The sequence below is a fragment of the Parus major genome, chromosome 3, assembly GCF_001522545.3.
Source record: "Parus major isolate Abel chromosome 3, Parus_major1.1, whole genome shotgun sequence".
In the NCBI taxonomy this organism is placed as follows: domain Eukaryota; kingdom Metazoa; phylum Chordata; class Aves; order Passeriformes; family Paridae; genus Parus; species Parus major.
The window spans coordinates 17259685-17272594 of record NC_031770.1 but is presented as its reverse complement, the minus strand read 5'-3'; the positions used below and the strand labels follow the sequence as shown (position 1 = coordinate 17272594).

Below are 12910 nucleotides of genomic sequence, written 5' to 3'. Positions count from 1 at the left end.
ATGATGTAAAATGTGAAATAATATGTACAATTGTTTGCTTCTGCTAGTCTCCATAGGGACATGTGTGTAGAATCTGGATTCTGGTCCTGAGTGCCTGGATTTCAAGGAGGAGCCCTTGCAATCCTTGGACTCTGAGAGGCTGGATAGATGTCACTGTTGAACAGCACGGCCCATTTGACCAGTTAGTGTTTATAATATATGTTGCAATGGTAGGACTGGGCTTTTCTATTTTATATCTGAGCTGATACTGTGGGGCACTGAGTCACTGTCCTTCCCTGTGCTGCTACTGTGAATACATTCACCAGCTTTCCCCTGAATAGCTTGCTTTAGAGCCAGTGCCACACTTCATACCCTATTCTGGACCCTCTCCAACAAGTTAATGTTTTTTACTGAGGAAGGTGAGTAAAAACGATGAGAGTATCCTTAACTAAGGAGCCATAAAATTCTGATAGAGCAGTAATGTTCCCAGTGAGCCTGAAGGAAATCCGATCAATAGTTATGAGGTTGAGCCTCAATTTATGGTCTGAATTGATCAAGCATAGTCATTCTCCACTTTTGTACAGGATGCTTTTGTGGTTCCTGCTGAGCAGAGGAGTATAAAGTCAGCACAAGTCCTTTCTCAACAATTCCCCAGGCTTTGTCATTTAAGATAGCTGACTCTACAGAGGTGGTGATCAGGGCCATGTGATGTATTTGAAGGCAATTTTTCATCATATAGGACAGGCTGTACCAACTGTATGTGTTCTGAGAGTCTTGGGCTTGGAATGCCTTCACAAAGAGTAAAAAATAAAGTTATTTTGGATCTCTTTAAAATTTGACACTGCAGTTATTAATTTGCCTGCAACCACTCGAGTCAGGAAGGATTCAGTACCATGTTCTCCAAAAATCCTTTCGCTGCTTTTTGTAGACCCCTTGTAACAGAATTTTCAAGATGGAGGCTGGACTAATTCTTCATTTCTAAGTTGCCTTAGAAGTGGCAGAAGTTTTTCCGTCCTCTTCCAGCACAGGTGTTGTCTCTTTAAGTTTTGAAATTGGTTTTTAAGGATAGAGGCAGACAATGAAATTTCATCCAAGGGTTTTATTAAAACCTCCATGTAAAAAGTCAGACCTTCCCAAAGCCTGAAGTAAATGCAAACCTTATGTAGCCACCTCCCACCAGCAGCATAAGCATGAAATAGGGAGAAGCTTTTCAGATGAAATGGAAAAGCCTTGGTTTAAGCCATCTCCTCTATCTACTTGTCATTCCTGCATACACAGGTTATCAGGAGAAAGTTTTAAGCATCTGAAGTGACAGGAATATTTTGTAAATATACAGTAAGGTCCTAAGCAGAGAGGGGTCTAAAACTTGACCAAAAATATCTTGTGATACTCATTAAAATATAATTTCTTAAGGGTGCTTTTAAATGCCCAACTCTTATACCATGCACAGATCCCTAGACTAAGCACCTGGACCTGCAGATGATCTTTGCTGTACAGATTCATTCCTGCCCTGGCTATCTGCCAGTGGGTTTTATTTGAAATACTCCCTGGTACAGCCTCTGCATTTAAAGGATGCCCATAAATATCTGCACTGGTTGACGGGGCAGAAGGAGAAAGAGTTGGACATTTTTAGAGAAATATAAGAAATGCAGGGAGCTGAAATGCCCGTGGTGGCTTTTCTGACGGCTCACGGGGGGCTCTGGGGAGCCAGGGCTGCTGGTGCTTTCCCAGCCCTGTCCTTGCGGCAGGGTTTTCCCCTCCTGCCAGCAGCTGCAGCAGCCCTGGAGGGGCTCAGGAAAGCCGGGCTGTTACCTGAGCCAACAGCGACACCCAGGGCTCCACCAGCATAGTCAATCCCTTCTTTCATTGCAGCCCCGTGTCCCGTGCTGCCTGGAAAACATCCCAAGGTTTAGCTCTTTTTGCCTTCCTGAATGACTACACTTATTGAGAATGAAGAGATATTTTGCTGTAGTAATTTTATCAATAGAAATAGTCTATACTGTGCTGAGAGTAAATTGGATCAGCCACAGGCATATCTATATTCCAGCAACTACATTCACACAAAGTGGATTACACTCTTTCATCTCTATCAAAACAGTTAAGATGATGTTATTTGTTTGCAGCTAAGGTCGAGGCAGACAACTTATAAAACCTCCCATTCCTGCCTCCTCACTACTGCAAAAAATCTCACTGAGACCACACTGAGATTATTTCAGTAAGCTTTTGTTGAGTAAATGCACAGAGGTGAACAGTGCACTCAAGGAGTCTGTCACGATCAAAATAATAGGTGCAGGTTCTGTAACAGTGAACACTGAGTCAGACTTTTATTGAAATGACCCCAAACAACCCCTTGAAGACATACCTGAGCAGACAGTGGTAAAATAACTAGAGAAGTAAGAGAGAGGCAAGCATTAATGTCTCTAGAAAAAACATTTCTACAGAAGCAAGAAAACACCTTAGAACTGATGAGCACACAGAATGTGCCGAGGACAACCCAAATTACACTGGACAACTACAAAGTAAAAGTGTATTTCCCACTCCCAGAATGCAAAAGCCCTGTCACCAGGGTACAGCCTGCACAGCTGCTGAGGTAGTTTCTTGTTTCCTTTCCAAGCTCAGGCTTGTTTCAAATCCAAAGGGAATACTGGTTCCTCTCTGCAGGGCAGGAAGCAAGTCAAGTGAAAAAGCACCAAAGCTGAACAAGTAGCAAATGTTGTAGACCATGACTGTAGTTAGACCACCAAGCAGAGAAGTTGGTGGAGGGGGAGGCCATGAATGGAGTCCAAAGTTTGTATGTTCCAACTGAGCTGAGGTTAATTGAGAAGAAAATAAACAAATGAAATCTGTGTTACACCAGTATAAAGCATAAAGGTGCAAAACAATGATTATACCGTGAAACAGAACATGAAAAATTACCAGTGCAGCAAGAATTAAGTAGTCCAGGAACCACAATGAACAGGTTTGGCAGCGCCTGAGAGCATTTTTCGTCACTCCTGGACAGTACCATGGGCTGCCTTTGAAAACAACAACCATGAGCATCCTTCTGTAGCTGAAACAGACCATTAAGCATTACTCAAAAAATCAGGACTAAAGTGCCTGAAGATGCATCCAAAATGTGAAGCATCTGTGATTCATTCAATTCTTCTGAAAATGCATGATGTAGTCAAACAATTGCACGTTCATAAATCTGCTGGTTGCTTTGTCTCTGTGTTCTGAAGGATTTACACCGAAACAGTTATTGTTCTGCATGTCTTTTCAAGGAAAGATGAAGCCAACTTCTGTTTATTCCTGCCACAGCACAGTTGGAAATGGGCTACTTGCCAGGAACTCACACAGTCAATGTGAGACAGTTGCTATAGGCTGCAGCTCTATGCCACCGGTTTTCCTCTGCACTATTTTTTCCTTCAGAATTTGGCAAGAAAGGTTATCTAAAAACCAGTCTACATCTTGATAATCTTCAGGCCACCGCAAATACTGGCTCCTTTGTAAGAAGGTTCTAATTGGTTTGTGTTTCATCAGTTGATACTGAGAAAGTGACCCAACCACCACCATAATGAGGACATCCTTCAGATCGCAGAAGTACCTGCTCTGGGCAAAATTAAAGGCTTCCACACACCATCCATCTTTGAGAAACTGCTTGGTCACAATGCAGATTGTTTTCCTGCTGTTCCAAATGGCATCACGAATATTGTTGATATGTTCTTCCCCAGGCAAGAAATCTCTTTCCTCAAAACACAAGGTAAATCTGTTTTTATCAAAATACTGCGAATCCAGGTGCTTTAGCAAAGAATTCTGGACCCATTCAAAGTCATTTCTGTTGTAGCACAGATATGCATCATATTTGTATTCACTTTTATCTGCTACTCGTCGTTGGTTGTCTATCAGTCTTTTGGTGATGGTTTTATACCAGACGAAACAAATCCCCCGGCAGCGGGTGAAAATGATGGCTGCCACCAGAAACAGGAGAAGAATGACTGAGAAGAAGATGAACAGTGAGCATCTGAGTGTCTGCTGGAGTTCATCTTCATCACAATCATCGTATGTCAGATATGACAGGGGTAAACCTTCAAAGGCAGGGGGGTACACACAGTACCTGTCAGAGAGGGAGCCAGCCAGGGTCACATTGGTTTCATTCAGCCACACTAGCAGGCTCTTTAAAGCACAATCACAGACATAATTATTATGTGTTATATCCAGAATACTCAAAGTCATAAAGACTTCAGGCTCAGGGGAAAAAAGCTGGTTTCCAGATAAGTTTAGGTTTCTTAGGCTTTGCGGGAAAAGCCCAGGAGAAAGATGAGACAACATGTTGGAAGCCAGGTTAAGTCTTTTAAGAGATGTTAGACCTCTAAAAATCTCCAGTGGAAGAGCACTAAGGTAGTTGTTATTCAGATGTAGAACTTGAAGTTTGGGCAGTGCCCCAAACACGTCCAAACATAAATCTCTCTCCCACACCAGCTGTAACATATTTCCACCTAGATCCATGTATATTAACTGATTGTTTTCTATAACATTAGCACTCTTCACACAGTCAGAGAACCGGTTGTGTTTTAAGAAGATATACTGCAGATCTGGAATTTGGAAAAGAATATACAGGTCACCTAGGTCGGACAACCAATTTCTTTCTAATTCGAGGTGTGTTGCAGTTATTGCCCTGTCAGCTACAGACATTAGCTTATTGTCACCTAAAAATGCAGAGGTCAGATGTGGAAAGGAAGGGAGTCTTTTAATGGCATTGTCTCGGAGATCAATTATTTTCAGATTTACTAATTGCCTGAATGATTTGTCACCAATCATCCCAATATGATTTTGCTGTAAATAAATATGCATTACACCACGTAGACCCTCAAAAGTATGATCGTACAACTCACCCAAAAGATTACTTGAGAGGTTGAGAGTTTTTAGGTTGCCCAAGCCAAAAAATGCTTGTCTTTGGATTTGGTTTATCTTGTTTTTGGAAAGGTTTAGTGATTCCAGATTACCAAGATTTTGAAAGATTAAAGAATTGAGAGAGAAAATGTAACCATGTGAAAGATCAAAGAAATTAAGATTACTTCTTCCTAGTCCTGCAAAAGTAGAAATATCTGGATTTTTTAAGTTATCAAAGCCAAATCCCGAACCCATTATATGAGTGCTAAATATTAAAGAACTGATTTGAGTCCCTTTAATGGCTGTAGAGAGATACTGGACTCTCTCTGTGCTCCAGCCATTGTTACTAAGGTCTAGTGAGCTAAATGTAATATCTTCAAAAGGATTGGGGCAGCTGGCCCAGGCCACATCTTCTGTCCTGTACAAATTATTAGAACCGAGGTTAAAATATAAAAAGTGCTTTCCTTGGAAGCTGGTAAGATTGGTTTGGCAGAAGTTGGATATATTGTTGAATTTCAGGTTCACACTTTTCAAGGCTGTTAGATTATAAAATAAGGGATGAGGATGAAGTTTTGTGATTTGATTTGCTGAAAGATCCAATTCTTCTAATGACCTCAAATCTTGAAAGTAACGTTCTTCCAGGATGGAGTCTCCAAGGTAGTTGTGAAACAGACGGAGGACAGTCAGGCTTGGCAAGCCCACAAAAGCATCAAGATCCAGCTGAAGAACCTTATTGCCTCCCAGGTCTAAGATACGAAGGTTTGGCAGATTCCTGAACGCTCCTTTTCCTATGGTAACAGGATGGACAAACTGGGTTCCGAGTTCCAGCAGAAACAAGTGCTCCAGCAGTGGAAACGAAGTCACAGTCACTTGTCTGATAAAGTTGTAAGTTAGGAAAAGCTTCACTGTATCTTTTGGCACAGGTGGAACATCTCTGAGGTTGCAGGATAAATACATAGAGACTTGGTCTTCTGAGTAGCACCTTCTAGATGCACACACCCCACTAGCCAGAGACAGGCCAAAGACAAGGAGGAGCTGATGGCACAACATCATGAACCTATGCGGAAAAAAAGCAATAGTGAGAATTAGTTCTGCAGTTGGCTGTCTTTGCAGTGTGTTTCAGAGCACATTTTTAACAGCTGTAGAATAGAGGACTAATGTCACCCTAAAAATGACTTGTGATTTGGGATTTATCCTTTCTCTGAAGTCTAACAAGCATCTCCTGATAGGCTGTTTGGTCAGAAAATGCATCCCAAAAAGATGTGAGGACCTCCTATGACCTAAAATATAACTCTCCTTTATGTTCCTTAAAACCCACCAGGTAAGAGTAAAAATCTTGGCCCGGCTTTTTAATCTACACCATGGAACTGGTAATGCTGGTGTATTAGCTTCACTCCTTAATTAGCTTTTCCAGAAAGACTAAAACAGTTTGGATTGTCCAAGTAAAGTGCAGGCTCCCAGTCATCTCAACAGAGCAGGCAAAAGCCACTTTTTCCTTGAGTGCTCTCCTTGTTTGGACAATCACCTGTTTGGAATTCAGATTGTTGTCACACAGAGTTGTCACATGTCATTCATGCCTAACAGCCACGAGATTTTTAACATCTTTTGGGGCTCCTTGAGCCTCAGACTAATCTGACAATGTGCAACTGTTCTGGAAACAGCTGGAAATAGATCTGAAAGTGTAGCAGGAACGAGACTACCAGTGATGGAAAGAAAAAAAAAAAAAAGCAGTAACCTAAAACTGTGCTCCAAGATTTCATGTTTTATGAAAAACTACATTTCCCAAACTGTAAATTCCTAACTTATACAAAAATTGTGGTTTTCCTTTTTCTGATAAGGACTGATAAGAGACTGAGCAAGCCGAGCTACACCCTACGAAAAATCTCTCTAAATTTGCCATCTCTTCAAAACTGAGAAATTAAAGGTTCCATTGTTTAGTATTACTCATTTTCTCACGTTTGTGAATACTTTGCTTGTTAAATAAACAGTTTTTTCCACTTTTCTTGAAGGAAATTTATGTCTCCTGAAGAGGTAGGGAAAAGAGACACTTGAATTTGCTTTCTGGAGGGACCCCTTCAAAAGTCTCCTCCCAAATTTGCCCTAAACTGAGGCAGGTGCATAGAATTTATGCAGCTTGCTGATGAATCCATTTATTCCCACTCTGTATTTTCCTTGCATTATGCCATCTGTCTGCCTGTCGCCCTTTCTATCTGAGACAAAAACCTCTTCAAAGCAAGGAAGGTCGATTTATTTAGCATGGTAAAGAACAGAGCAAATTATTAGCCCTAAAGTAGTTGTTTGTGTAGTGTACTTTAAAATAACTCCCAACATTCTAACTAAGATTGCAACCATCTGCTTCTGCTTTTAGCCAAGCATTTATTGAAATGAAATGAAGACCCAATGGGTGAATTTTTGTGTCCTCCAGCACAATCTGCTTAAAGATTGGTAAGTGTGAATTCTTGTAGAACCAAACCCCCAGCAGCCATCTAATGTCTGCAAGGTAAATCTACTTCAGAGAGGGAAAAAAGTGGGGCTTTGAATGATTACTGTTCTGATTTGAGCATGCCTCCCTCTTTAAAGGACAAGTACAAAACTTTCTGCAGAATATTTCACCATTAAATTAAATTAAAATTAGGCTCATTGCTGCCATACTATGGGATTCCTGGGAAATCAGAAAGTATGTCAGTAGAAGCCACTATGACATTCCCACTGCAAATACCAAAGGAAAGATCCAGACAACTTTTAGAGACTATCTGCTCCATAGAAAGTACAAGGATACTACAGTACATTCCAGTCTCATATCTGACATGATCCCACTGTATCAAACATATTTGCTGATGTTGTCCAAGTCATCTGATTATATTAAAACCTTCACTTGTAGCAGCTTTGACTGCTGGAGTGAGTCTGTGTGACTTTTCACCCTAAAGGCTCAAACACTAAGTGGGAAACCCACATAGCTCACAACTTAAAATAGTGATCTTGTCATTTTTAAGACAATCTCATGTGCTTGAGACAAGCTCTGATCCTTGAAAGTAAAAGAGATTAGGGATGTATGATAAGAGTTGATTTCTGAAGCCCTGGCATTCAAACTTCATTTGTGTTTTGTCTCACTAAGGAATTTAGGCTGTGCCGCAAAGGAAATCAAATTGCCGGCAGTGAATATCAAAATTCTCTTTTATTGAGCATAGTAAAGAGCAAAGCAATTTATTAGCCCTAAAGGGCTTGTCTGTGTACTGTACTTTAGAAAAAACATGAAGAAATGTTAACTTCTTCTATGGGGAATAATTCCAAGTACTAAAAAATAATTGTACTTACAAACCTCTTTTTTGACCTAGCATGCACTTTTAAAGGGGACTTTATAAGCAGTAAACTACATGATGTTTGTTGTGACTACAGAATATTGTAAGTTATTAAAAAAGACACAGCTAAACATACAGCAGGTCATTCAAGATCTTGTTTACTTATTTACTTTTCTCTTTGCTTGAGCCATAAAGACAAAACACCAAGTTAGCCTTTTAATATTCAATAACTATTATATTGCTTCTTCTTGACACCTTGATATAAAGTGTTTAGCACAAATAATTTTAAATTACATTTATCTTTCAGACATTTACATTTTCATCCCAGATGAAATGGCTGCTTTTAAAGTTTGGGCAAAATCACAGCATCATCAAAAGCAGTGACAAAGAGTAAATACTTTGAAAGTCAATATTTAATGGATATGTGTACAACAGACAGCAAGAAAAAGCTCAGAATGTTTAGGGTGCAAGAATCATGCTTGAAAATGTTGTTTTTAAATTTTAAAATGTAGTTTTATTTTTGTTATGAGAATATAAGAAAACAGGGAAATATTTTTGGACATATTTTCTTTTACATTGACCTGCTTTTCCACATTCTTGTAAGCTAAAAAAACATCTAACAATCTTTTAGCAGTTGTTACACTCCAATTTTTCTCTGGCTTGGCGACAAGCAAGATTTCATTTGTAAAATCTTTGCTCCCTTTCTGCCTAAGTTATGACCTCATCCCCTGAATCCATGGGCAGCAGTGGGATGCTGGCAGTAAGAAATGTCTCTTACTGCTCTTGTGAAGACAGCAAAGACTCGCAATTTATCATAATCCCATCATGTAGCAATTTTTGCAACCCTTCACCACTGTACGTTAGCATGTAAAACCTTTTGGGAAGAACACTCTTCCCACAAAATGAGGTTCACCCCAGTCAATTACATATCTATGCAGGGACATGGAGATGAAGGGATGTGTAAATGTTTAATTCATAGAATCACAGAGTCACAGAATCTTTAAGGTTGGAATACCAAGATCACTGAGTCCAACCTTTGACCAAACACCACCATGCCAACTAAACTGTATCACTGATTGCCAAGTCCAGCTGTTTCTTGAACACTTCCAGAGATGGTGACTCCACTGCTTTCCTGGGCTGCCTCTTCCAATGTCTAAATATCCTTTCAGTGAAAAAATTGTTCCTGATGTCCAGCCTGAACCTCCCTGGTGGAGCTTGAGTCTATATTGTCTTGTCCTGTCAATTGTTGAGAATTTTCATTATTGAAAACTGGAGCACTGAAGTTCAGAGAACCAGAGCCCAGCATGTGAGATTTTGTTTCCTTCTACTGCACTGATGTTGGAAAGGGTAAGCAGTAAAGGGAAGGGGGAAAGGGGTCCTGCCTGAGGACACCCAGAGAGACTGTCAGTAAGCAGGGCCTGGGCTAAAGCTGAAAAGGAGGGCTTAGACTGTCTCTTTTTGCTATTCATGCCAGAGTAGCAACTGTCTCATGGAGATTTAGAAAGCACTTGCCGCTCCCCTTTCCACACCCCCTACAGAAATGCACTGGAAAAGTTGCTGTGCAGTTGCTGCCTAAACCCCATGAAAATTCACATGAATAGACAAATGTCTCTCAATCTCCTTCTTCAGACCTTGGGTGCCTTCCAGCCATCCAAAGGAGTCTCTCTTGTGCAGTCTTCCCATTATACTCCCAAGTCACAATTCTGTAGGGAAATGAGGATCATTCCTACTTCTTGGAGAAAGTGCAGAACAAAACATCATTGTCTGATGCCCTAGTATCATTCATGCTTTCCTCACTCATGGCAAAAATTATGATTATCTTTCCCAGAGGCTGATGATATTCACTGACTGTGAAGGACTATTCATATTTGGTGCTTGGTAAAATTTCTCAGAAAAAAAACAAACCCAAAGACCTTCAAAGAGCATCTTTTTTCTTTTAATCTAACAGAAAGCCTACTGACAAGGAGTTTGTAATATTTATTTAGGCCATAAAAAAGATCTTGAAAAATATATTGAGAAATAGTAAGCCTTTGTTCTTAGACTGGTCAGATAAAGGCCAACTGCTATGAATGAAAATTTGTATTTCTGCTGTTATCTGATTAGATCAAATCTACTTAGTGAAACAAAAATAAAGCTTCAAGCTTTTGCCTGGGCTTTAGGCCATCATAATATATGCATTTGTGCTCATAAAAAGTTGTGCAGTGTAAACTTTTTTGTCATGGGGCCCCTCTAGCCAATTAAGATCTAAAAAAGAAACTATTTCATTCATCAGATGATTAATGAATGTGCCCCATCCCACCCCCTCAGCCTCTCCCTTAAGTTGTCAGGATGCTTAATCCAAATATAGCTTATTTTTTCTTATTAATATCAGGAAGCATCTTACAATGTAATTGAGCACTGTGACAGTTCCTATCATTGATGGAGAAAAGCATAAGGCAATAAGGCATTTAATGACCTGACAGAGCAGAAGGACCATAAAAGTCAGTACTGGTTTGGGTGTAATGGTCTACTTCCTGTTTGTATTTATTTGTTTGTTTTCTATCCCATCAGATTATATGATGAGATGCAAACACACAAAGACAGATGTGATTCCACTAATTATAGTCTAAGAGTTCTTTACAAGAGAGCAGTCCCCAGAAGGATAGGAAAATAAACTTGAAAATAAAGACTAAAACATGCTCTGGGCTACTCTGTGGAGGACAGGAATAAATTGGATAGGCAGAGAGAGAGTGCCCTAGCCCCAGACCTCAGCTTTTGGCCCCAGCTCAGCTGGTTTTAGCCTCTAGCACTGTTTTGAGTGTGTCCCTGCTGAGCAGAGCCAGTCTGCTCCTTTTTCCCTGCCCAGCAGCCAGCTGGGTTTGTTCCAGTAAGGCCCCAGCACTGGCCACTGGCCCAGGAGCCAGCCCTGGACAGCCCAGCTCTGCCCTGTGTGTCACAGGACACCACAAAGGCAGAAAGAACCTCAGCTGGGCCTCAGAAAAGGACCAACAACCAGTTTCCAGGTCCTAACAAAGCAGGGCTTCAAGTGAGGACAGTGAAGATTCATTTGGAGGTTTGGGGTTTTTTGTTTGGTGAGGTTTCTTGTTTATTTATTTAATTTTTTTTGCCAAATTTTTTGCTCCTGTTGTTTTCCAGCAGTGACACTCGTTCAAAGCTGCACAAACCACCTGTGGGCAGTCACAGTCACCACTCAGGTATTCTTACCTCACATCTTGAGCCCATGTTTTCCTTATTTTTTGAAAGCTGTCATGTGAGAACTGCCTGGTCTACATTAGAAGCCACCCTGGGGGACAAACAAACAGTCTCTTTCCTGTTAGTTTCCCTTCCCTCTTTGCTATAACTTTGGACTGTGTTTTTCACAAAGTGGATTTAGCCCAGGGACACAATGCTCCTTTTTTCTGTTTGCAGGATAATTAGAAGCAGCCAGGATTTAAGCTCTCACCTGGAAAAGATCAAAGTGATAATAGGAAAGGAGTCTTAGGAATGACAGTCAAGTTTTTAAGTTACAGGAAGCCAGCTTTCACAGATGAGACAGAAATTCTTCAGGAAGCAGCGAATTCTTGACGAAGTGGAGAAGCAGCATTCAGACTGCAACACAAGCAGAACTCTGTACAGTTATTTTTAAAGGTCTCACCTTTTTATAAAGCTCATCATTGCTGTCATGCCCGTGAAGCAGTTGTCAGGCATAAAACAGTGGTAATTGTTTGTTAGCCTGAAGTCAGCAAAGATGAGTAACAGTGACCAGCCAGAGGGGGAATGACATGGTTACCACTCCTGCACTTCTGGGATCAAATCTGGGCACATTACTTATTAAAGAATTGTTTTAAAAGTATGGAAACAGATTCTTGAATGTGTGGAGCCAAATGGAACAAATTGTAAGAGATGTTCACTTTTGCAAGTATTTTTTTTGCACATGCATTTTAAAAAAGCAATCAAAAGACAACAAGCTGCTCCAGTGACAAAAGGACCATAAATATAATACAAAGAGAGATAAAATCTGCCCAGCTTTCAGGTAAAATTAGAAACCTGCTCCAAACTTTCCTGGAATTGAGATGTTTGGATTTATTTGAAATAGGCTTTAGATCTGAATGAATTTGAATTTGCTCTTAGTGGTGGAGCAGAAAATTGTGAAAATTTCACTCACTAGTATGGCTGACAAAACTCTGTACTGTCGAGCCTGTGATGAAATGAAGACCTACCAAGTGAAGAAGGTGGATAAGTAGCTGGTAGCCTTCCTGAAACCATTCCTGTGGGAGGCTCTTGGTGTTCCATTGGCTCCCAGCACGGCAGGAGCGTCCTCCTAGGGCTCACCTGCCTATATCCCAGATCAGTTGTTTATCTACTGATTATCCTTATACATGATAGTTCCAACCCAGCCAGGAAGAACACAGGCTGAGCTGCAGGAAAGGCATTTAGAGTGGAAGCAGGAGACTGAATTACACCCTGCATGCAGTGCATCCAGAGCATGCACCTGATTTCTGAATCCATAAAGACCTGTGGTGAGACTGAGGGATTGCCAAAACAGAAATCCCCATGGAGGTTATATTTTAAATTGTCTCCCTACCCAGGTCTTTCCAGAGAGAAAGCCAGCTATGTCTTTATTTAGCAATTTAATCTGTCAAGTAAAACAGCTGCAGTCAGCTCTATTTTCTTCACAATGCAACACCAAACCCTTTTTTCATGCTCATACCCACTATCTGTGGAAGCACTGGTTATTTTGGACAGGAGGCACTCTCCTCTTCTGTTATATCTCTTCCAGCTGA

The 12910-nt window shown here is 40.6% G+C and overlaps 1 protein-coding gene across 1 annotated transcript; it reads right to left on the bottom strand.

The window, feature by feature from the left end:
* Nucleotides 1–1063: 1063 nt before the first annotated feature.
* On the bottom strand, nucleotides 1064–6018 carry TLR5 (toll like receptor 5). The gene has a single exon (XM_033513283.1). It carries the CDS (start codon nucleotides 5899–5901, stop codon nucleotides 3316–3318), a length of 2586 nt encoding a protein of 861 aa, XP_033369174.1. The 5' UTR covers nucleotides 5902–6018; the 3' UTR covers nucleotides 1064–3315.
* Between the last annotated feature and the right edge of the window lie 6892 nt (nucleotides 6019–12910).